The sequence below is a fragment of the Natator depressus genome, chromosome 11, assembly GCF_965152275.1.
Source record: "Natator depressus isolate rNatDep1 chromosome 11, rNatDep2.hap1, whole genome shotgun sequence".
Taxonomy (NCBI): Eukaryota; Metazoa; Chordata; order Testudines; family Cheloniidae; genus Natator; species Natator depressus.
In genome coordinates this window covers 32,974,622-33,000,686 of record NC_134244.1, presented here as the reverse complement: position 1 = coordinate 33,000,686, position 26,065 = coordinate 32,974,622, and the positions used below count along the sequence as shown (strand labels likewise).

Sequence of the window (26,065 nt, the reverse complement as noted above, 5' to 3'; positions counted from 1 at the left end):
CTCTTACTCATACCAGCAGTCACTGACTTGAGTGAGACTACTGATGGTATTAAGGTCCACTCATGTGAGCGAGAGCTTGCAGGATTCAGCCCCTAATTGGTAACTTGATCTGACATGTATTCTAGGTGCTTTCCAGCATCTCAGTGTGAACTGTGCCTTACCACTCGTGACCTTTATGCCCAATCCACATGGTTGCTCAGCCCTTCATCCTCTTTTTTTTTTTTTGCCTGCAGTTTACCTGCAACTTTCCTCTGCAGTGTTGCATCATTTTCAGCAGGAAGATCTGAAAGGTCTGACTGATAGTTTCTCCCAGGTCCTCTTCTAGTGCCATTATATCAGAGGTCCCCAAACTGTGGGGCACGCCCCCTTAGGGGGGGTGCAGAGGAATGTTCGGGGGGTGCGGCAGGCCCAGGCCCCAGCCTCAGCTCAGCCCCCAGTCACTTGATTGGGGGTGGGGAGAGGGCATAGACAAGTGTAAGGGGGGGGCCTGACCCTGAAAAGTCTGGGGACCACTGTGCTACATCATTAATTCAGGATGGGGGTACAGAGAATAATGCAGCAGACCTTCTTCCTCCTCACTGATGCTCCATAATCCCAGGAAGAGCATTTAACTATTGCTGCTAAATTTACATTTCTTGTATTCCAGTGCAGCCTAAATCACCAGACCAGACCAGTTTAGGTATGTTCAATTCCAAGCCTGCTTGATGACAGGTTTCAGAGTAGCAGCCGTGTTAGTCTATATCCGTAAAAAGAAAAGGAGTACTTGTGGCACCTTGCTTGGTAGCACGGCCTCACTTATATCAAACTGTTCACAAACTAGTTTAATATATTTTTAAACAATTCTTGCTCTGGATAGCTTCACTTAGGACTTCCTCCTTATCATGTTATTGTTGTAGTGGATATTATGTAGATGTTTAATTGGATTACAACTAGGAAAGCAGCTGGTTTAAGGTAATAAAATTAGTGAATATAATTGCCACTGCAGACCATTGTTCTGTTCCAGGATGGTCAGAACATTGAAACACAATCTTGTAATGGTTGGCCTTGTTTTATATGTACATGGGAAATCATAAATCTTGTAGAGTTTTTATTTTAAGCATTTGTTTCAGCAAAAAGGTAGCTGCACAGCTTTAAAAATTCAGCCTTGTGGCAGAGAGGTAACTAAAACTGATTTCCTGGAAGGAGCCTGTTCATATTGAAATGATAAAATCAGATGTGGTAGACAGCTTTGTTTTCACAATCTAAGATTTTTGTTGATTAGTTTAATATTTTTTTGTTTTGGTCAAGAGCATCCAGAAATGTGCAAAATGAAATATTAATATCATTTTATAACTGAAACTAGTCATGTGACCAGCCATTTGATGTGCTGGTGCCTCACTGTTCTTTGTGGCTATGTGATTATGACCTCTGATTGGGTTGTCATTTGTCTGCTCTGTTCATTTACCTTCAGTATTGATTAGGGTGACCCAGATGGTCCCGATTTTATAGGGACAGTCCTGATTTTTGGGTCTTTTTCTTATATAGGCTCCTATTACCCCCAACCTCCTGTCCCGATTTTTCACACTTGCTGTCTGGTCACCCTAGTATTAATATGATGTGAATTAGAGTTTTAAAATTTACTGTAGCAGGGAGCTGCTGCCACTCCAGTCAGGGAAGATCAGCACAGACCCCCTTTTTTACACAGTGGAATTCATTAAGAGATAGACGTGGTTGGGATATAGTAAACAGCTTTACCAGTTCTGTTTTGTTTTTAACTCATTCAGAAAGGTGTTCTCTCTGATCACAATCTTTAAAGAAACTTGTACATTTCATTCAGATTTTTAATGGTTATATAGTTCAAAGAAATGGGGGAATTAAAAGCTAAATTCACAAAAGTATTTTCTCTTAGTATCTTCCTGTCCAGTAGTTCTCCTCTATTCCTTTTTCTCCACTTAGTTAGTCACTCCTTTCCTTTAGGTCTAGAGACTATAATGATTGAGCTCCTTGAGTCTATCTATTTAGCTTAACAAAAAGAAGCTTAAGGGGTGACTTGATTAGTCTGAAGATCTACATGGGAAACAAATATTTAATAAAGGGATTTTCAGTCTAGTTGAGAAAGGTGTAACACCATTCAGTGGTTGGAAGTTGAAGCTTGATGAATCCAGACTGGAAATAAGGTGTACGTTTTTAACATCAATTTACCAAGGGTGGTGGTGGATTCTCCATCACTGACAACTTTTAAGTCCAGATTGGATTTTTTTCTAAAAGATACTCTTTAGGAATTATTTTGGGGAAGTTCTGTGGCCTGTGTCATACAGGAGGTCAGGCTAGATGACCACAGCAGTCCCTTCTGGTCTTGGAATATATGAATCTTGGTGTGTCTGTATCTCATAGTTGCAGTGAAACTTTACATCAATTTTACATTATAATTAAACGGAATAGTGAAATATGTTGTTGGGTGGGGGGGGAAGGAGGTTTTAAAGTAATTCTTCAGAGATTTATATTTATTTATTATTTTTTGCAAACATCTCTGGACAAGAAATGAGCAACAATCCTGTTTATAGAAGAGTTTTATTCTACTTTTTATTTGGGGGAAAAAAATAGAATTCCACAGTACTTGACTATGATGCTCAGTTATATGCTGTATGATACCAACAGCTACTCTGTGTTCCTTCTTCAAGGACTGCTGTTGTTGGCCTTATTTAACACAGTCTGCAACACATAACTCTCTTAATTGTGCCTTCTCCACTTGCCCTGACTCTTCACCCATCTGTTTTCTAAAACTAGTATTTAATTTAAAACCTATTCTGCCTGTTGGTGGTTACCACTGATTCTCAGCTGAGTTGAGTTGAAAAAAGAAGGGACCTCATTTCTATAGCAGCCCTTGTTGTCATTTTCAGTAGAGAGGCCCAAAACTGATGGGAGACACATACTGAAATATCTTTAACCCTGACAGGTTGTCTTTTCAGGTCAGCATAGAGGCATTTGGGAATAATGGCATTTGGATGATATATCATGGGAATTGTGCTTGGCATAAGTTGTTAATGTTGTCTTAGGTGGCAATTTCCGTGACTTGTGGTGATTTGCTAGCACACTTGAGCAAATTTAACTGTAAGCAAAGCTGCTTGTGTGGGTTGTAATGAGTGGCTGTACTGACATTGCACAGACGAAAGAAGACACTGTCCCCTCTCCTAAGTGTTTACATGTTAACTGGACAGAAAGTAAAGTTGAAAGATGTTTATAGTGCATGATCAAATAAAGGCCCACTCTCAAAGTAATTTTGATGGGTGCATGGGTCTTTTTGTTCTGGATTCATATCTTCTAGTGGATTGAAAGGCTGTGTGTATTTTTTAGGGGGAGCTTGAAGGAAGACCTGGAAGGGAAGAGAGAGTTGTCATTTCACACCTGATCCTCTGAGGTGCTGTGCACTTCCTGAGAGGCTTTTGTGTTTAAAGCAAAAGCAAGTAAAATCTTAACTTAACCATTTTAAACTCCATCTTCACTGTGATGATTAAATTAATTCTAGATGTAAGAATAAGTCAAATCATAATTTTGACAGCCTGAGTCAGAATTTCCTTTGATGGGAACAGCACATTAGCAACCCTGGGTCCAGTTGTTCCCACCCTTCAGCAGGATCCACACATGGATGAGTCAGTCAGCATGCACAGCTTGTTCTTTGCTTACAGAAGTGGGAGTCAGCCACCTCCTCAGCACTCCACCCCATGCGACATCCCATGGAAAGTCATCTGTGGGGTCAGAGTTCTGATGCAGGGTGAGGCATGGGCTATGGGAGAGGAATTCACTCTTTATGTTTCAAAGGCAGCTGCTGGTGAAGGAAGCACTGACTACAGTGGTCTGCAGCCACTCGGCTGAGGGTCTCAAGTAGGAGAGAGGTGATATGGCATCATGTTGCCTGTAAATGCTGTGGGATCCACAGGCTTTCATTCTGTGGAGGGGCAATCCGTCTCCCCTGCAGAAGAGCTTAGGGAAAAATCTGCTAGGGGCAGCTCATGGTGTATTCTTCCCCAGGGACCCTTCTTGGAGGCTTTTCCGTGGCAGGATGTGGTCTGGCCTCATGTGAGATATGGGAACATGATCCTTAATAAGTAGCATCAATGTAGGCTACTATAAATGTTAACAAGTATTAAAACAATTAGTTTAGCTGGCTCTGGACAGCTGATTCCAGAAACTGTCACTTCTCCATAAGCTATCAAGCATGATCCGGAGAGTCAGACATGTTCAGTTTCAGCTACAGACACTCTTCAAAAGTGCTTCACAGTTTGGACTCTCAGTTGGATTCTCCCCACATGAACTTTCAGAATGCTGTGCTGACAACAATAGGGGCAGTTTTCTGTAAAGAAAAGGAGGTCACATATATGAGAACAAGATTTTAAAATCAAATACAGCTTAGGCTCTAATGCAGTTTCACTTAACTCTTTGAAACAATAGTTGTCTTGTTAACCATATTGTAAAAGGCTTATTCTACTGAAGTCTGAACTATGTAATGTTAAAATTATCCAGCCCTGTGAAGGAGAAAAGTGAACAGTTTTTTCTCTTCTCATATTCTAAGGCCAACTATTTGTATTGGTAACATTTTATTAGGGGGATTTTAATGCAGCATTGCTAGTGTTCAGCACTGTTGGTAGGTTTGATAAAATAACCCTATGCCCAAATCATAAGCAAAATGAAAAATAACCATTATAATGTTTCTTTGCATTTAAAAAGAACAGCAAATGTAAATAAACAAGCAAATTCAGACCCTGTCAGCTCTGACGGTCCTTTGTTACTGAGGAAGTGGAGAGAAAACTGTAAATTATCTTCAAAGAATGGTATAAAATGTTAACCCAGGGCTTGAAATCTTTCCCACAATCCCTACCATTCTATCATGTAATGACATTTCAAACAGTGCCTCTTGCATTGGTGTAATTTAAACAACTCTTGAGGCAAATCAAACCTATAGAATTTTTTCCCCCTCTGGAATGTAGAGAACACCCTGCCATTTATAATATTAATGCTTGCAAACAGATATATAGGATAGAGAAAAAAATTAACTGGAATGCCAAATGTTACAGTACAGGAAATATGAAAGAGAATCATCTGTGGTGATGATAAAATGAAACAGCTGATTTTGGACACTGTTCTTGTAACCTTTACTCACACAAACAGTTTCTTTGAAGTAACTGGAGCAATTCATGTGAGTAGCCTTACTTGTGCAATGGTTTGCAGAATCGTAACTTTAGTAACAGAAATAAATTGCAATGTGTGTTCTGCACTTCTATCCTGTTGTTTGCATGTCCTCTCTTTCATCTAGTTTAGAATCCAACTCCATTTTCCCAAGAGAAAAAGCTTCGAAGTACACTGATTTGCTGAGATCAGACCCTCTGCAAAATATTTGTCTTGTTCTTTCATTTGGTTTTAATTTAAGCTGGTACCAAAAGTTCCCTCTTAACTTCTCATATTAGAACGACATTGCCATATATTTTAGGCCAAAAATTGTGACCTTTTTATTCTGAAGAATGTTAATTTTTGTATCTTATATGTGTATATAGAGACATGCGACTTTAAAATACATTGTAGTTAACTACGTTTTATTTTTTAAAAGACATTATTTAGGATTTGGATATAAAAAATATTTCATATCATCATGCTTTCTTTTTTCCTCCCTCTCCCCCTTATTTTTCTTTTCCCATCCTTTGAACTGACATCTTAGCTTGTTTCACTCCATGTTAACAAATGGTGGGTGTGTGTAAAAAAATAATATGCCCACAAGAGAACAGCAGCCTTAATTTTTGCTTGTTATATTTGCAGTATGATCCCCAGGGCCTAATCCTGAAAAGCACTAATCACCTCCTGCAAGAGCCTACCATTCTCATTGGCTGTAATGGGAGCGAGAACATTCCCCAGTTTGCTATCAAACTAATGTTGGGTCTGTGTTGCCAAAGGCTTAGCATTTAAGCAGTGTAAAAGCACACTGCCAGATGCACTGCATGCTCGCTGTCTTCCACTAAGGCAAAAATCTTCTCCATAGCATTCAGCCTGAATAATTTGGCTGGGTGCTTGGAAACTGTCTGAGGTAAAGTGAGAGAGCACTCCTCCTCTCAAGGTCAGAGTGGTAGCAGAGTTTCTGCATGTCATTTCTGTACTATAAGCATGCTTTCCCCTCCAGCATAACAGGGGAGGAACCATGTAGTACCTGATCCTCCTGCCCCACATCACGTCTCTCGGTATGACACTGTACAGAGCTCCTTTTTGGATCAATGGCTTGGGAATCGGGAGTTTAACCCATGTGTGATGTTTTCAGTTACTTACTACCTATACTTCTTACCCGCGCCTGCACAGTAGAACCATGCTAGTTCTGCTGCAAAATAGACTTCTGCACCTATAAAATAGATGCCAGGTTTCCCTTCTCTCTGAGGTTTATGCACCTTTGTATTCTTGCAGAAAGCATATCAGAATTAAAGTATTTTAAACGTATATTGATGTCAGGCTGCTGGGCCTGATTCTGCTGTTTCTTACATTGATATTAATCGTGAATAACTCGTTGAAAGTCATGCCACTTGACTGTACAGTGCTATGCCAATATAAAAATGACACAGAGACTCAAGATCAGTTTTCTGCTTCTTCCCAGATGAGTTGCATATTATTTTGTTCCATGGGGAATTTTAGGATTATTTCCATCAATTTATTTAATTGCTTATGCAGTCAAACTTCACTAATTTCCCTTAAAATCAGGGACGGCCACTGCACATTACAGAATTTTGAAGATGAGCAAGTATGTGAGCAAACAGGATGACACAATCAAGGATGTGGCATCACAAAATGCCCTCTGTCAGATTATTTTGAAAAGTGTAACTGTCACAGGGTGACTAGCCCTTTTAAGGGGAGACGGGCCCAGCCCCACCTCTGGCTTATCAGATGAGGCTATGGAGTTAGGAAGTCAGGTGATAGCCTGAAGAGCACCTAGTCCTTATAAAGGCCAACAAGAGGTCAGTTGAACTGGAGAATGGCAGGAGACCCTGGGGTAGGAGAAAAAACCCAGCCCATAGGTCCCAGGAGGCTTAGGGAGTGAGAACTTCAGGGTGTAGAAAGACTCCCGTGGGAGTTGTTGGGTCAGGGCTCTGGCTAAGAGAGGCGAGGGGGGAAGGGCCTTAGGCAATTATCGCCCATGTTGGGCAAAGAAAATGCTTTATTTTGGTACTTTGCCTAAGTTCCTCTTTTAACTAATAAATTGTGTCCTGAGGCAAGGCCCTGAAATATACTGGTGTGGTATGGATCCATGCTGGGCTGGAGAACTAGCCCATTGGTGTACAGTAATTTAGTGCAGAGTGTACGTTCTGGTTCACTTAAACAGCACAGCTCCACAGAAATCATTGTAGAGAATCTAGATACTTGTTTAAATCTCTGCTGCAACGGCAGGGGAGTACTTTGCATTTTGTCCTATTTACTTCAGATCATTTCTCCAGTTTGTCCAGATCATTTTGAATTTTAATCCTATACTCCAAAGCACTCACAACCCTTCCCAGCTTGGTATTGTCCTCCAACTTTATAAGTGTACTCTCTATGCTATTATCTAAATCATTGATGAAGGTGTTGAACAGAATCGGACCCAGAACTGATCCCTGCGGGACCCGACTCAATATGCCCTTCCATCTTGACTGTGAACCACTGATAACTACTTTCTGAGAACGGTTTCCCAACCAGTTATGCACCCACCCTATGTAGCTCCATCTAGGTTTACAGACCTAAAAGTGGCAATTCTTCAACAAAAAAAACTTCAAAAACAGACTCCAACAAGAGACTGCTGAATTGGAATTAATTTGCAAACTGGATACAATTAATTTAGGCTTGAATAAAGACTGGGAATGGATGGGTCATTACACAAAGTAAAACTATTTCCCCATGTTTATTCCTCTCCACCTCACCCCCCCACCCCCGCTGTTCCTCAGACGTTCTTGTCAACTGCTGGAAATGGCCCACCATGATTATCGCTACAAAAGGTCCATCCCCCTCTCCCCCCCCCTTCTGCTGCTAATAGCTCACCTCGTTACAGTGTGTATGGTAACACCCATTGTTTCATGTTTTCTGTGTATATAAATCTCCCCACTGTATTTTCCACTGAATGCATCCGATGAAGTGAGCTGTAGCTCACGAAAGCTTATGCTCAAATAAATTTGTTAGTCTCTAAGGTGCCAGAAGTCCTCCTTTCTTTTTGCGGCTACAGACTAACACGGTTGCTACTCTGAAACCTGTCATCTAGGTTGTATTTCCCTAGATTGTTTTATGAGAAGGTCATGCGAGCCAGTATCAAAAGCCTTACTAAAGTCAAGATATACCACCTCTGCCTCTTCCCCCGGCTTGTTGCCCTGTCAAAGAAAACTATCAGGTTGCTTAAACATGATTTGTTCTTGACAAATCCACGCTGACTGTTACTTAGCACTTTTAGGTTGTGATTGATTGCCTGATTAGTTGCTCCATTATCTTTCCAGCTACTGAAGTTAAGCTGACTGTGGTTTGTAATTCCCCAGGTTGTCTTTATTCCCTTTTTTATAGATTGGCACTATATTTGCCCTTTTCCAGTCCTCTGGAATCTCACCCACCTTCCATGACTTCTCAGAGTTAATCACCAATAACTCAGTTATCTCCTGAGTCAGCTCCTTGAGTATTCTAGGATGTATTTAATAGGCCCTAGTGACTTAAAAACATCTAACTTGTCTAAGTAATTTTTAACTCGTTCTTTCTCTATTTTAGCTTCTGATCCTACCTCATTTTCACTGGCATTCATTGTTAGATGTCTAATTGCTACTAAACTTTTTGAGTTATTGTGGTCTGAGTCATTTGATCTGCAGGGTTCATTCCCTGGCCTTCCCACACAGCATTTCCTCTCTGTAGTGATCCTTTGGGTGTGCAGGAAGAACTGCAGGCTGACCTAGACACAGCCTAAGCAGTAGTTTTCTGACACTGGATGCAGACATTACAGGGTTGTTGAAGAATTAGTTCCTTCTCACATGTCCACATAGTTTCTCTGAATTCTCTCCTTTTTTTTTTTTTAAAGATTGCTTTATCTGTTACGTTTCCCCACTTCTAAATAGCTTTCATCCAAGCATGTTCAAAGTTTTCCAGTTAGACTTACTTTAGTATCTGACTTAGAAGAGGGCATTGTCAGATAACCACTTCAGTAGCGAAGATGCATACACTGTAATTCATCGTCACGTTCACCTTTTGGTTTCTTTCAGATAGTCATTTAGCATCCTAAAGGGGGAAGGTTCACGCTGCTGATCCTTTCACAAGCAATGGAGTGGTCATCTGAAAATAAAATTAGGTTGAGAATGTAGTAGTTCCGAAAGACTTCAGTCATGATTGACTGACTAAGGTTGATTGACTAATGGGACTAGAGCTGCATAATGGTGATTTGGATTGAAACAGTATATAGCTAGGTTACAGAAAACAAATTTCCAGATAAGTAACTGCCATTTCTTCTTGCTGCAAAACTCTAGAAAGCAAGCTCTGCCTCCTGCTTGTTTTAATCAATATTCACATATTTGTCTTTCTTCAGCAGTGTAAAACTAAGGAAGTGGTACTGAAAATGACCCTGATGCATCAACAACCAAGGTTGCATTTTAGATTTTGTGCTAGAACTAGTGATTGCTTTTGTGTATCTAAAATTGGGCAGTAGATGGATTGCATTTTTTTCTAAAAGCATAACATTCCTCTGCCCCAGTCTCTCAGTACTTAAGACTATTGCAGACATCTTTGCAACAGAGCCACCCAATTATGATCAATAATATGTGAGCTGATGTTTCCGCTCAATAACATAAAGGCACTTAAATGCCCTGCTCAGTATTTTGACCCTTGGGGTGAACTACTTGAGAGCAAACCTTTTCCCTATTGAAACTGAGATATTTGCTATTCAGCACAGCTGTGATTTGAGACTAGGGAAGCAGTACCAAGTCAGAATCAAATCTATGTGCCAGCTTATTAAGGTGACAAGAAATGGTGCCTGTGGAGGTTCAAGCAGTGATTTAGAATAACTTGTCCTTTTAATGCAGTTTCAATAAGATTGACATTAAGTTATTAGATGTTAAAGAAAATAATGCTAATGGATACAACAGAAATCCCATAATGTTAGTTTGAAGTTAATTCACAGATACATTAATCAGGAGTTAAGTACCATCATACTACAGCTAGTTTAATGTACAGCATTTATTGTTATGCGAGTTTTACTAATAGATTTATGGCATTAATCTAGTTATATACTACAGTTCACATAAAGTTGAAAGGGATCAAAGATTATTTGAACAAGTAAGGCTTCCCCCCTGCCCGCCGAACAGAGCTGAAGTCACTTAGCTCCTCATGAGAGGTTGATTTAAGAACAAATGAGTACCTTTGCTTAAAAATGGTTTGAACACAATGCACCAGATCTGAGGGTACATCTTCACTACCCGCCGGATCAGCAGGCAGTGATCGATCTATTGGGGATCGATTTATCGCGTCTTGTCTAGACGCGATAAATCGATCCCCGAATCGACGCCTGTACTCCACCTCGGCAGGAGGAGTAAGCGGAGTCGACAAGGGAGCTGCTGCGGTCAACTTGCCGCAGTGAGGACAACCAGTTAAGTCGAACTAAGATACTTGAACTAAGTTGCATATCTTAGTTCAAACACCCCCTCTCTCCCCCCCACCCCCAGTGTAGCCCAGGCCTAAGTCCCATTAAGCCTGCTTTGTGTCATCTTAGTCACACAAACTGACAGTAGGTCTTTCTTTGACTTGTGTGGCATGCTTTCTCTGTCTGTCTCTCTAGGTTTTTATAAGGACTGCCATCACTGTAGTGTCTGAGCATCTTTCATAAGAAGTAAACACAAAAATCTCTCTTCCAGTCCTGCTGGCAGGAACAAACTTTAAAGTTATTGTTTGGAGTTTTCAAAATACGTAAATGAAATAAAGTGCGACTGCTGATGTGGTTGAAAGCATCTTTGAATTGTATAGTGTTGACTGTACCCCTTTTCCTTACAGCCTCTGATGTAGAGAGCCCTGGGTGAGGAAAACAGGGTGTGGCTGGATTGCCAATGCATTCTAGTAATCTCTGCCTGCTATCAATGGCCCCAGAGGCTGCTGTAAATTGGTCCTTGGGACTGACCCAATCATTCTTGTAAATCAACAGTTTGGGGGTTTACTGCATCAAGGTGGGGATGAGGGTGGAGAATAATTTCAGAGGCCTTCCACTGACAACGTACCATAACCAGGCTCCAGATGTACAAATCTAGGAATCGTCAACTCACGCTTTCCAACTGATCTTGACTGGTTAGAGCATGAAGGGAGAAGAGAGGGTTGCATACTGTGCATGTTCTTTAACTGCATTCTGTGTCTGTTCACAGTTATTTCTGGTGAGCTTTTAGTCTGGGCTTTACAAAATGGACCTTTTCCCTTGAACTCCATTTCCCAACTAGCTTTCAGATCACTTTGTTGCCAGGATTTATGACTGCGTATACAAATGTTTCCCAGTCTTCAGATTAGGGCAGCATGCATTGGTAAATCCACATGTGCAAGCCTACATAGTTATCATATGCTTGGCTTGTACACATATATTAGCATTCCGCCTTGTTTAATTTCTCAGCTTCCACATTCCTTAAATAGATTTGGGATCATGTGTGGACGGGAAATCAAGAGCTGAAAGAAGTTATCAGACTGTAGTAAAAATGCTCCAGGGTTGAGGTGCTTAAACCTGAGGAAGGCTTCTTCATTTTGCCTCCAAATGAGTTGCGTTTTTCTATTGTTTATGTGGAACTCCATTTTCTTTCTCCCTTTTTATACTCCTGGTATGAGCCACACGAACGATGTTGTTGTTGGTTTTTTGTATTTGTTAATAAATGGCTTTCATTTTTGGTGGGGGGTATTTGAAATGCAGGTTTTATTCAGCGTTTTAATCGTAATCCACAAATACTGCCTGTGAATTCTGTAGTCTTAAAGCATGAGAACAGGGTGAGACTGTTTGCTTTAAAAAAAAAAAAAAAAAACACTTTGCTCTTCCATTTCTTTCTACCATGCACTGACTCCTCCTCCCCCGCCCCCCACCACCACCACACACATGCACGCACATTCCCCCCAAAACTGGGATTCTTTTTAGATATTTTTTTTACATTGAAGTGTATTTTGTACTTAGAACATTTACTCTGCATAGCTGTATGAAACAGCAAACCCCTTCCATGTACTGAAATGTCTTTAAGCTAGTTAGGACACAGGCATATGTTGTGAATATTCTGTAGCAAAATATAGATTCTCATTTATGATTTTTATTGATAATGAAATAAGGAATTTTTGTACCTTTTTTGTAAAGGTAAGCATGTAAGGATTCCGTGTCATTTTTTAAAATCATTTTCTATATCTATGCTATTAAGAGTTTTCCAAAGAGTTTCCTTTGTTAAACTAGATATTGATTACTCTGGATTGGAAGATGCTGGTTGCTTCTGTAAAAGAGAGAATAGGGACTGGTTGATGTTAACTTGATTTTTCTAATGGTGATATAATCATTACTGCTGATATGTTTTAACAATATATATTCTTACATTTTGATTAAATAGCATTTGTAGATTTGGTTTGACCATCTGTAAGTGCTGCTGAGTAGCTGTAAAATATTTTCATAAAATTGCAGAAATGACCCTCACCAAGTGACTTTGTTTTGGAAGTTTATAATCTTTTGATTGAAGAACTACCTTATGTTAGTTGCCAACTGCATTGTGCCACACTGAAAATATAATGGTAATATGTCAGTTTCTAAATAGATCTGTCTAATAATAATCCACATACAACTGCACATTTAATCTGCTTTAAAAATAGTGTTCCCAAATAGAACACAATGCTGCCTAATCAACATAAAATGCATATTTGCAATATTTAATAGAAGTAGCTTTTGATGTTCGTACTGACCTGAATTATTTAGCTTTGGATAATGCTTTCATGCAATAAAATAACAAGCGTACTAGTCTTCAATATCGGCCAGCATTTGTGGTTAGAGTATTTATTGGACAGTAAATGTAAATTTATGCCCCTCAAAAATATTTAATAGATTCGTAGAATAAATAGAAAAGCTCCTATCATATATAAACAAAAATATATTCTGAACTTTTTCGTAAACTGTGCTAAGCTGTCAATTTCACATAATGTAAAAAGGAAAATGGCATTACCAACTATCTTATGGTTGATAATGTAAGTTTGGAAGGATTTGATTTTTATCTGTAAATGTTGATTTCACCATATACACACAAACTGACCGTTGATGACGATTGAAATGTATAGCAAAGTAGGGAAAATGCTGCTTGATAACTTACCAGAGCTTTTTTTTTAAGGACATTTATTGTATATATTTTTTGACATGTGATGTTGATAATGTGTTTTCATGGTTATAAAGCTTTAACTTCTTGAATCTCAAACTCTACTATCATTAAATAATTGCCTGACACACACACAAACACCCTCATAATTTCCTGCAACTGTGAACATCTAAATAGGTAAAAATAGAAAAAAATATTTAAAAATAAACATCTGTATTATAAAAAATATATCAAATTCTACCTAATCTAATAACATATTTACCTCTGTTCTATTAAGATAAAAATGTTTTGATTGACACATGCATTAGTATTTGAAAAAATTTAAGTATGGCACAGTTACTGAGATTACATATGTACTTCTGAAGTGTGAGTCAAAGATCAAATCACTTTGTGTTTCTGCTAGGTGGTTTAACCTCCTTAACCCATAAACTGTAAGGAAACCAGGCTATGAAACTGATAGACACCCTGGCAGATGGTTCAGAGCTTAGGCTAAATCACCTTAGCTTGGCAGACAATAGGTTGGGTTCCTGGAGTGGAAGGGTCTGTGAAGAATATAGAAAATTATTCTTTTCTCAGTTTACAGTTCGCTGCTTAAACTCCAACTCTCCTTATGTTCCCTCGGCACACAGACACATTTTTTTGGTCGGAAGTGGGAACTGGCATAAATAACGTGTGACCTCAGGACCACCCTGTCAGTAGTTTCATGTTTATGAGAAACCAAAGAATGACCAAGATCTTTGCATGCTTACTGAGTTACGTACAGTAACTCCTCGCTTAACGTTGTAGGTATGTTCCTGAAAAACACAACTTTAAGCGAAACGAAGTTGAGCAAATCCAGTTTCCCCATAAGAATTAATGTAAATAGCGGGGGTTAGGTTCCAGGGGAAAAAAAATTTGCCAGACAAGAGGCATTATATACATTTTAAACAAGCAATTTAATACAGGTATAAGATTTAAACAATTTTAAAGAAACAATTTAATACTACAATCATCATTGCTGAGTATGAAGCTTGGTCGAGGTGGTGGAGTCAGAGAGTGGAAGAAGGTGGATTGTCCAGCTGCTTCTCTTGCTGAACTTGAAAAAACACATCTAGAGATGGTTGGTTTGCTTTCCTTTTTTTATCTTGGTTAATTTCTTTATAGCAAGTCATTAGATGACCAACTCCCCTAATCACTTTGGAGCTGCGTTCCCTGTCAGAATCGTCATCACTCAGGATTTGCAAGCCAACTTTAACCTGCCTTTTCTTCTCCTCTCCCCCCTCCCCCGCACCTCTTCCCCCTTTACTCCACACACCACGTCCTCACTCCTCCCCTGCCTCCTGCCCGTGGCAGTCAGCTGGTTTGCGGCATTCAGGAGGCGGGGGGGGGAGCAGCAAGGACGAGGCGTGCAGATCCCCCCCCCGCCACCCATGGCAGTCAGCTGGTTCACGGTGTTCAGGAGGCCGGGGGGGGGGGGGGGCGAGGACTCTGCGCACAGCCTCCCCGTCCCTCCCCTGCCTCCTGCCTGTGGCTGGTTTGCGGTGTTCAAGAGGCTGGGGGGGAGGGGGAGCCTGCGTGCCTATTCCTCGCTCCTCCCCCCTGCCTCCTGAACACTACAAACCAGCTGATTGCCACGTGCAGGAGGAGCAAGGGGAAGGCACTGATCTGCAGGGTCTGCCAGCGGGTGGGAGGCGGGGGGGGGCGTAGGGGAGCTGATAGGGGGAGCTGATAGGGGGCCTGCCAGCTGTGGACAAAGCAGGCAGCCAAACAACATTATAGGGGAGCATTGCACAACTTGAAACGGAGCATGTTCTGTAATGGAGCAGGGACGTAAGATCGAAACAACGTTAAGCGAGAGGATGTTAAGTGGGGAGTTACTGTACATATAAAATGACCTCTTTGGGAGACGTAAAGTTAAAGGGGGAAAGTTGCTGGATGATGATTTTTTTTTTTCACTTTTCCAGTTTTTTTGGTCTTAATTTCTATCTGTTCATACTGGTCGTATGGCAAGTCAAGCAAGCATTATGTAACCTGATCATGAGGCAACTACTGCCTGAATAGGTGCACACCAAACTAAGTTTAATAATTCCACTGCTGTGTTAATGTTGAGCATCCTGGCTGTGTGGCTTTCTGTTTACAGTTAGATTTGGGGTGTAATTTTCAGAAGTGCTCAGTTTTGACCTACCTCTGATCCCTTTTGAAATCAGTGGGTGATTACCATTGACTTCAATGGGAGTAGAATTGGTCCTATGGTAAAACTCCTTTTGGAGTGGGAGCAGAGTTAGACCCACGTTGAGCACCTTTGCAAATCCTACCCTAAATGACAGGTGACTGAATAATGGGGCCATAGTTCCATGACGTGTTTCTGGTGATGCCATAGCTGAAAAGACTAGGCTATAGTCACATGTGAAATCACCAGAAACCAAAGAAAAAATTACAGACCCATCATTCAAAATTTGCTTTATTAATTTAAAAAAAAATCCAATCCATAGATTTCATTATTAGATTAAAGCCTTATACAAACCCTGCTTTTCCTGCTCCCCTAGGACTGTCCCTGCTGCCACACCCTTCCTGGGCTGCTGTTTTGCTCCCACAGATGGCTTCAGTTGATTCCTTCCACCCCAAGGGTCGTCTTTAATTGCTGCCTGAGAGGGATACTGGCAGTTTCCCCTGTATTTCTGATGGCTGTTTTGGGGTGAGGGAATGACGAGCTATTGGCTAAATCATTTCATTATTGCATGGATGAGTGGGGTGTCATGTCAATACATTGAAGCATTGGGTTTTTTCCATAGATAGTTTAATGTTAAAAACAAAGTTCTGATGCGATTTGTATTGCTGCGTTTCATTATTTAACTTGACAGTGGAAGCATTTCTGCAGTAGAACCATTGGAGCTACCACTCTAAAGTTACAACAGAACACAAAGCCACAATCTGTCTTAGTGATGAGAGTAATCAATTTTAAATGTTGGTTTAAAATGTCTAGAGGTGTGACAAGAGTAATTTTTCTAATGCACTAATCTAAATTTCCACTTGATTTACCAAAAACTAGCACACTAAATTCTGATCAAAGGTTATTCAAAGATCCATTTTTCTCTCACAAAAATTGTTATTGCAAGCTAACAGATTGTATTGATTCCTACTCCTCCAGTCAGATTGTGAAGAATGGACAAAAGTTATCCACTTTTCCATAACGTGAGAGGAAGCAAACATTTCCTGATTCGAAATGCACTTCTTCCCCCCACACCTCCAGTCTCCCTCTGCTAAATCAGAATAGAACAGCTCTTGCGGGGACGGAGCAGGAGTCAATCATTCTTCATTAGAATTTCCAGAACTTGGACACTTCTTGTTTGTTAGAGGCAGACTTATTAGTGTAGAAAGAGCTAGAGCACTATATAACAAAATACCTAACAAAATACCTGGAGCAAAGTGGAGCATATTATATAACTAAATACCTATTCTTCAAGTACATAGTGACTTTTTTATCTATTGTATTCAATATTGACCAAAAATTGGAAAGCTGTTTCCCAGTTTTCTGTTGATAAGTATATAATTTTATCCTGCAGTATATCTGCTCTTCTACACATTACACCTCAAAAAAGTAAACTCAGTGAGTAGATCCAAAGAGATTACTAAACCGCAAGGGTTAATAGAGTAGCTGTTTCTGCTTTTCATAGACTCATAGAAATGTAGGGATGGAAGGGACCTCAAGTGGTCATCCAATCCATCCTAGTTGCACAGAGGCAGGACCTAGACCGTTTCTGAGGCAGAAATACCTAGACCGTTCCTGACAGGTATTTGTCTAACTTGTTCTTAAAAACCTCCAGTGACTGAGATTCCTTTTTGCTCCTCCTACAGCAATTCTTAAAATATGATATTCACAACCAAACCTTCCAGTTATTGGTTTTGAACCTGAAGAGCAGCTCACCTGTTTGTACCAAATTATTATTGTTAATTGCTATACATCAATAATAATATCTAGTTCTTACAATAACTGTCAATGAAAATATAAATATGTACAATCTAAATGTTAAATTAAAAGGGGGGGGTTGCAAAGAAGGAATATTCTTGGCATTCCAGGGAATATACACGCGCAAGGATTGGAATTCATAATAATAATAATAATTGTAGAAATTGCACTCTAACCAAACTTTGTATTTAAGATCCTTCTACAGCATGAAAAAGTAGACTTTCTACAAACAGACAAAATATCATCTCCATCATTTTGTAGGCCTAGTCAAAACATATATATGAATCAACAAAAATATTCTCATAAATTCCTTGATTACTTGGTATCACAAATAAACGTAATCCACCTGACTAGATGGTATTTATTCCCTATAAACACTTCAAGTGAGACTTTCAAAAGCACTGAAATGAGTTAGTTAAGAACAGTGAGACTTAAATTAAATGAATTCTGAATTTTTGAAAATCCCATCCTTCATTCTGAAGTGGTGGAGATTCAAAGGGACAAATACAAAGAGAAATGCTCTAGTTTAAACAAGAATTAATTGAGGTAAATCCTAAGGCCAGTATTATAAGGAGGTCAGACTAAATGATCACAGTAGTCCCTTCTTGCTTTACAATCTATGAATCAATCTCTTGTCAAAACCACTTGGACCTTTGGCAGAGCCACCATCAAAGTAGTGCTCCAAGTAGTTAATTTATCTTAAATGAACAGCGGTCACCATATTTGCTTACAGCGAAGTACATCATTCTGTGCCTGGAACAGAGCAAATCTGGCAATGTTGAGTAATATTTTAATTGTATTTCTGTAATTGATATGAATGTGTTAACTGAATTTAAAAAAGTAGCACATCTCTTGCCAAACCTGCAGCAGATCTCAAAGTGGAAACTCAAACAGGTATTAAAGAAGATCTCAGGGACTCCTTCGTTCTCTATGGTGTCATCAAAAAAGTGAAGAATTTAATATGAACATTTCCAGTTCTTCATGCAGTGAGAGGATACATCTACAGAACATTGCTGCTAGATCTCTTTTATTGATTAACCTATCCAGGGGTGAAAGTAACTTAAAGGACTTACTGGTATGCCAGAGTCCTAGGCAGGGGGCGTGGCCTCAACTGGAAGAGGTGGGGCCTTTAAATACCCGGGGCCTTTAAATCAAAATTTAAAGGCTCCAGCTGTAGTAGCGTCGGCCGGGAGCCCCGGGCCCTTTAAATCACTGTTAGAGCCCTGCCGCCGCTACCCCAGGGTTCCGGCAGCTGGGCTCAGACGGCGATTTAAAGGGCCCAGGGCTCCAGTCTCTGTAGGGAGCCCCAGGCCCTTTAAATCACCAGCCTGGGGAAGCTAGTCCAGTCTGGCACGGTGTACCAGACCGGACCGGCTTACTTTCACCTCTGAACCTATCCCACTTATCCCTAATCATCTTTGCGTTCTGGTGAGCAAGTCTTTATTAGTTTCATGATGGCCAAGAAGCAACTGACTTGTCATTCTAAAGCAGTGGCTCTCAAACTTTTTTACTGGTGACCCCTTTCACTTAGCAAGTCTCTGAGTGCGACCCCCCCTTATAAATTAAAAACACTCTTTTATATATTTAACACCATTATAAATACTGGAGGCAACGCGGGGTTTGGGGTGGCGGTTGACCACTCGCGACCCCCAGTTTAGGAACCGCTGTTCTAAAGAGATTTGTTTTTCAGGGCATTGCTTGCCTCTCAGTAACAAAAGGCAACATACAATAACAAGTTGTACCCAATGATATCTCCTCCCAATCCTTCCTTGACTGCTGGAAGGACAGAAGGAAGGAAAACGTAGAGATGGTAAATGTCTGGCTGTATCCTGCAGTCATGGTCCCCAAACCCACTACTATGCCAAATGGAAATGACTCTTTATCAGAATTTTTATAAGATGATGCTTATGCATCATTACATAGCAGGGATGGAGCAGGTTACAAAGATCGGCGTCTGACACAAACCAAAGGTTTTACAGATAGAGAAATAAGTGACTGGAAATATATAATTTAATATAATAAAGACTAAGGAAGAAGAAGGTTTCCGAAAACAGCACAGTATTTGGAAAATTCTGCTTGTCTATACTTGGGAATGGGCAAAAATATAGGGTGAGTTTTTCTGTGTGCGCCCAGCTTCCCTAGGGAGCAACGGAGAGGAGCCTCTGTCTGGGAGACAGATACCCTCCCTGATTTTTCTCCTCAGCCTCAGCTCAAGTCCTGCTCTAAACTGTACCAGCTGGCTGTTGCATCCAAGGGGCCATATGCCACCTGAGATTGTGGGAGTTACTTGCTCTTCAGCTAAACTCCCTACATGCCCTTCCCCATCCCCAACACGCTCCTGCCTTGGGAATTCCCTGCACTGGGGATGTGAGCAGGGAAGATGCAGGAACCAGCTCTGCTGACGCTTGCTGGAAACTCCCTCATGCTGCTGTTATCCCCAGTAGTGTGCTTATAGGCAGTCTCCATTCTCTTTGTACCTCCTGAGCAGTGCAAAGAGAGCAGAGCAGGGATGAGAATCTCCCTTAGTTTTCCTTAGTTTTACTTGAATGTAGCTGGTCTGTCTGGCATTTCATCTCCGAGTGTGATAAGGTTTGTGATATAGAACTTGCTTACTATATTTCATGTGAAATATTTTAAGCCAAGTTGCTCCAAAATAGGGTGTGTTTTGTGTGTGTGTGTGTAAGTATTTTGTCTCCTTGAAACTTCAAAGCACTGATTTGCCCCAAAACAAAAAAGTTGGATACACTGTTGTGCTATGCATGTTCACTTGGGGAGGTACTTAAATGTAGTCTTTCCTTCCCCTTTTTAAACAGAAAGGGATCTAGCAACATGCAGAGTGTGTATAATTTGCATAGAGACCACATAAGGTACACCGTAAGGCCTTGTCTACATGGCAAAGCTTTTTGTTTTGTTCTTTGGACTAATTTTTTTTTTTTTCCCAGATAAACTGTCTTGCGTCCACACACAAGTTACTTTTGGGAATTATCTGGCATTATCTTATTTTGCATAATTTAACTTCCAAAGTGACTCTAGACTGGAATGAGGGTGGGTTTTATTTGTTTTTTGAGTAGGGTACATGTGGACGTGTGCAACAGCTGTAGCATTTCGGATTTAACTATTTTGCTTCTGGCAGTCCTCCCACTGTTCTCCCACACTACATGGTTTCTTGCCTGGATTGGCTTGTCTGTTTATTTCTGTGCCCTGTACTGTGTCAGGGTCATTTTTACTGTATGTCACCTCCCCAATTAAATGCTAGCGCTCAGCCAAGAGCTCCCCTTTGCGATTCCAAATCCTGGCGAGTTCACACACGTGGAGCCACATACCATTTATAGCAGCCATGCCCTGGGCGTCTGCATGATCCTGTATGGAGATCCTGGACTTCCTTGCCCTCTAGACAGAGGCGCATATCCAGGCCCATCTGAACTGCTGTCACTGGATCTACTAATGTCTGTCAGAGCAAATAAAAGAGAAGGGGTATTCCCAGGATATGGAACAGTGCTGCCACAAAGTGAAGGTGCTCTGCCAGGGCTACAGTGACACAAGGGACAGCAACAGGACCTCCAGTAAGTCTCCAGCTACCTGCCCATACTGTGAGGAACTGACCCGGATTTTGACAAGAGAAGCCACCATCAAACCCTGGGATAGGCTTCTGGGCAATCTGGGGAGGAGGGCCACAGAAGGCACCCAAGCAACCTTCAAAGGCACCGACCAGGAGGAGACTCCTGAACAGCCAAGATCTCTTCAGGATGCCAAATTCCGAGCCAGACACCCAGGTGCCAGAGATGCCCTCCAGAACCCAGGCCGAGAGGCAGCCTGAAATTACTGCATAGGGGAGACTACTAGTATGTATTATGTGCTGAATTACAATACAACAGCAAAGGGGGGTTTAAAAAATTTTGTTTCATGTACTGGCTGGCAGCTGCCATTTTGAACAGAGCCTCTCACCACATGCTTGGCTACCCTGGTCTCCCTCTCTTATCCTCCCTTTTGACCCCTCCTCCCCCCCCCCCCAAAAAAAAACCCCAGCCCTGCTCAAAGTGGCATCTTTAGCAGAGACTTTAAGCTCTAAAGCATTAGTTCTGTGAAGTATCCTATCCCAAAACCATTGGCCAAACATGCCACCCACCCCGTGCCATGTAATTCTTCCTTCCTTCTGGTTGACTGCCATGCTCCTGCTCAAGATGATGGCCCCTCAAGGGTTAAAAATGAAGCACCTTGCAGTGCTGGCATGTTTAGCGTAACAGCACATACAGAAACAGAAAAAGCAATAGAAAAAGTACTTGGGCTCACAACTTAATCACTGCCCTCGGCTTTTTGCTGGCTTTACATTCTGTGAAGTAAACTGCTAAAACTAGGCTACTGACCCATTTCAGAATTCATAGAAATTATACAGCATTCATGACTATTTTTAATGAGACTCTCAGGATTAACCCTGTATGTCCAAACCAATTACTGTAGAAGTCTATTTTGTAGTGCACTTTGTACTGATATGTAGGAGTACAAAAGAGAATTTAAAGCAAAGACGATGCTCTATTTTTACATGGATGTTGCAAGGCACTTGCAGCTTTCTCAGGGCAGCCAAGGGAGGTGGTGTATCCCTTCCACTTCTCCACAAGCTGGAAGCAAATGGTGGCATTGCATATCTTCCCAGTTTGCTTATTACCTCGATGAACAAGACTCTTCTCTGCCTCTTTGGGACATGCCTCAAGAAAACATCCTCTAGCGTAAGGACAGCCTGCAGAGATGCAAATGCGGTTACTAACGTACCCCTTCTTCACCCACCCACAGCTCACCACCAGCCTGCATTGGTACAGGAGCCCTATGAAAAGGGGAAATGAGGTAGGAAAACCACTTACCATCTTCCCAGTCTGGGAAGAAAAGATGACAGTAGGATTCCAAATGTGGGGGGACAAATAATTTTTTATCACTATTGGCATGGAGACCACTATTGGGCCAACAGCAGTAGTTTTTACTACTGTTTGTAGTGTTTGTCTGGTCCTGTAGCACCTGAAGTGCCCCAGCCCTTGTGGTCAGGAGGCTTATTAGTTATGAACACCTGAAAAACCTTACAAGTGAAACGAAAGAAGACAAGGCAGGAGATGTTTGCTGACTTTCTCAGTGCATCTTGGCAGAGGGCCCAGAGGCTTCAAGGGAGTACCGAGACACAGAAAGGGACATGCAGGAAAGGCTGCTGGCAATGATTCAACAGCAAGCAACTCTTCTAGAGCATATTGTGATTCTGGTTGTGAACAATGTCCCCCCACCTAGCTATGTCCTGTGCCTTGTGGGGAACACAGGATACTGGCAGCTAACTTTCACCCCTCCAGGTTACAGGGGGATCCCATTCTTAGTCACCAAATCCGATCCTTTCCCATACCACTCCACCCCCCAGAAGAAGGAGAACGGTTTGGAGAACCTCCTTCCCCACCAACACACCTGTGTGAGCTCATCAGTCAAGATATGGAAGCACTTCAATACTTTTTTGCATGCTCCGCCACGGTTCCACTGGTTTGAAGTTTGTACTGTTACATTGAATCAATAAGTTTTTATTGTGGAAAAATTAGGCTGAGAAGTTTCATTGGAATTCCACCAATACATCAATTCCTAATAAAATGTTAAATGATAAAAGATGAAAACACCACATCACCTGTGTGTGAACACGTTTTACAAAGTGATCACTCTGTATCTAACCTCTCAGTGACTCAGCAAGACCACCCACGCTCGGCGTCCAGCTCCCCAGACATCGCCTTTCTTCATGGGGACCCACATCTCTCTCCCTATCCATTGATGAGCTGCCTATACTGCACTCTCTCCTGCATTCCATAATATGTTGGTTTATGCATATTTGTGATGTGTTTTAGCATTTTCCAACCTGTGCAATTCAGTTAGCATTTTCAGTTCTTGTACATTGAAAGCACAGTATCCTGTTAGGTATTAATGTAATACAGTATACTATTTTTCTGTGTAAAGAACTAGCTGTGTTCCATATTCCTCCTTCTCATGTACTGCTTGTGTTTGGAGTAAATGTAGTTTGAAAGCAAATAGAGGAAGTTGTGGTCTAGTGGGAGTCAAGAGACCCACGTTCTGTTCCTGATTCTGCCATTAACTCTCTCAATGACCTCTGGTCCTGAGTTTGTGAAATGCTGAATGCCAGCAGCAAAGTTGGGCTGAGTACTTAGTACTAGAGCTGAACTGGGAAACAGAATCTCCATACTATGAAAAATTTCAATTTTGGGGGAAATATTTACATCCCATATCTGGGCTGTCATCCGCCTGCCCTTCCACTACCACTAGAAATTCTTCATGGAACTGAAGTGTCATAGTATTTTGTTTCAGAAGCACAGAACCTCGCCACAACGGGACAATTTGATGTTTCCGAAACAAAATAAACCCCCTTGGATGCCTGGCTGCCCGCCTGACAGGCTGCAGTGGAAACAAAATGCCTGGGAAGCCTAGGCTGGCTGCCAAGGAGTGGGAAAGCCATGGAACTATAAATGATTTTCAGATGGAAAATCAAAAAATTTTGGTGGAAAATTTTGATTCTCCGGAAAGTGAGTTTTCCAGTGGAAAATTCCTGACCAGTTCTACTCAGCACTTTGTAGGATTGAGGCTTTCATTTCTTTTTGGGCTTGTCAGTGCTAGGAAAAAGGGGGTGTTATTTTTAGTTTTAAAGTGTCAGCAAATATGTTTTAGAATCCTAGTGAAGTCAGGGCAGCTTCTAGTTTTGACACACAGTTACTGGTCCATGTATTATCTGAGGGAGTCCAGAGTTCATCAGCTAACACTTGTGAAAACCACTTCTTATCCTGTCTAGGATTTTAACATGTGTTAGCTATCACATGTTTTTGTTTGTTTAAAATCATACACATACTTTTCCCAAGTTTGGGTAAGCACTATGTGTTACACATAAGGTAACGTAGGAATAATAATGTATGCCCAGCTTTTTAAAGTGGTTTCAGACTTGTAGATGAAAATAAGATCTAAGCATTATTTAAATTAAACATTTTCAAAAGTAAGAATAAGCTCCATCTTTAACATAATACATTTGTCGTCTTTATATAGTTATGGAAAATTAGAGAGGAAACCTTACTATATAAATCTAATCAAGGATTAAAGTTTGAAGTTTCTTCTTCTTTATATGATTTTTTTCTGTTTCTATCAATATTTTCTTATATTTTGTTAAATTATAAATTAAAACTGAACAGAATTACATGATCTTGGACTCTGTTGTAACAGGATGTCACAAGTATAATATTTATTTCCTTTTTAAACAATTTTTAGATATGGGAAAATTGTATCCACAAAGGCTATTTTGGATAAGACAACAAACAAATGCAAAGGTATGTTTGTCTTTAAATTATATTTGCCTACTTGTTTTCAAATGATTTTGAAATATTCTTAAAATTGGGGTGTGTGTGTGTGTGTGTGTGTGTAAGAAATACATTCTTATTCTACACCAAAGTTTAGTCTTGCCCAATGTCTGTATAGTTGTCCCCAGTACAATTGGCAAATAGTCCATGCCCAAGCTGTGTGCCAAAACTTCAGATGACTCCAGTTAAGTTAACAAGCACAGCACTGGCTGGCATTTAGCCCCTGCTTTAAAAAGGAGAATGGAGTTAGAAAACAGCTTTTTTTTCCCCCTTGCCTGGGGAGATTAGAGTGCCTTACAAAAGACCATTAGACTGTATTAAGTATCTGGAAACATTACACATTGTGCAAATTGGCTCTATTAATTAGAACAGAGTAGTTTTAAGCAGTACTTAATTATATGTTCCAATACCCTAATTGTGTGTTTGTTCTATGCCTGTTTGAATATATTGGTGGGAGAGAAAGGGTTTGTTTTCATGAACATAATTATAGCTGGAAAAAATAATAAAACTTCTATCAAATACACTGGAAATGTTAATTTAGTGCACTGTCCTTCAAAATTTCATATAATTATTATGAGAGCATACCCCAGTAACACAAGTGGTGGATGTAGCAACAGACACTGATGTATCAGGTTTCAGACATTCTTTCTGACAATAATTAGGATAATTTCTAAGCAAAGGGAAGAATGGAGTCGGCTGACTTAGCAATGTTAACTACTGACCCCATGAATGAGTACAAAGCTGACAAGCAGGGGGCAGGAAAGGAAAGCTCATCATTAATAGAGTTCCAGCTTTTTGTGGGGAACTTGGAGGCAATGGTGCAGAATGGGTTCTAAATACAGGATCAATCAATCAAAGGGACACTGAATTCAAAATCTGTACTTATCTAAAAACTTCTTACCTCCAAGTTTTACATATACACCTGCTCTTATTATAATTGGGGAAAAAATAGAGAAAACTATTTTTCTACACTTCCAGTGTATTAATGCATTTGACAGTACTTAGTTTGTGTCACACCCACACCAATCCTGAAAGGACTTATGGAAATCAACTGATTAGTACTTTTTATGGCTCCAATCCTGCAAAGACTTTTGCATGAAATTACTTATAATATTTAAGTGACCAGAGTTAAAGCTGATGGGTGTCCTTTTAATGGCAATATTCCTTCAGAGAAGTTATGTTTTGGCGCATAGTTTTCTCTATACAGAGTCCATAAGGTACATTTAATTGTATTGTAAGCCTTATATGTTTAGTATTTGAAGCTAAATTCCATTCTAACACCCAACTCTTTCCAAAAGTGATGTGGGATTTTTAATGATTACAAGCAGCCAGTGGATTAGTTTTAGATCTCATCTAAAATGTGGCATTTCCAGCAGCACAGTGCCCTGTAATGACCTGCTTCGTGATTTGCTTCTGTACTAAGAGTGAATAGTGCCACTTTTTGA

The 26,065-nt window shown here is 40.6% G+C and overlaps 1 protein-coding gene across 4 annotated transcripts in view; it reads left to right on the top strand.

Moving 5' to 3' along the window:
• Nucleotides 1-26,065, top strand: part of RBMS1 (RNA binding motif single stranded interacting protein 1) — a 200,795-nt gene that overhangs the window by 116,059 nt on the left and 58,671 nt on the right. For all 4 annotated transcript variants that reach the window (XM_074967426.1, XM_074967424.1, XM_074967425.1 and 1 more), the window contains exon 3: nucleotides 24,532-24,590. In XM_074967426.1, coding sequence (XP_074823527.1) covers nucleotides 24,532-24,590 — 59 coding nt within the window. The remainder of the gene's footprint in view (nucleotides 1-24,531; nucleotides 24,591-26,065) is intronic.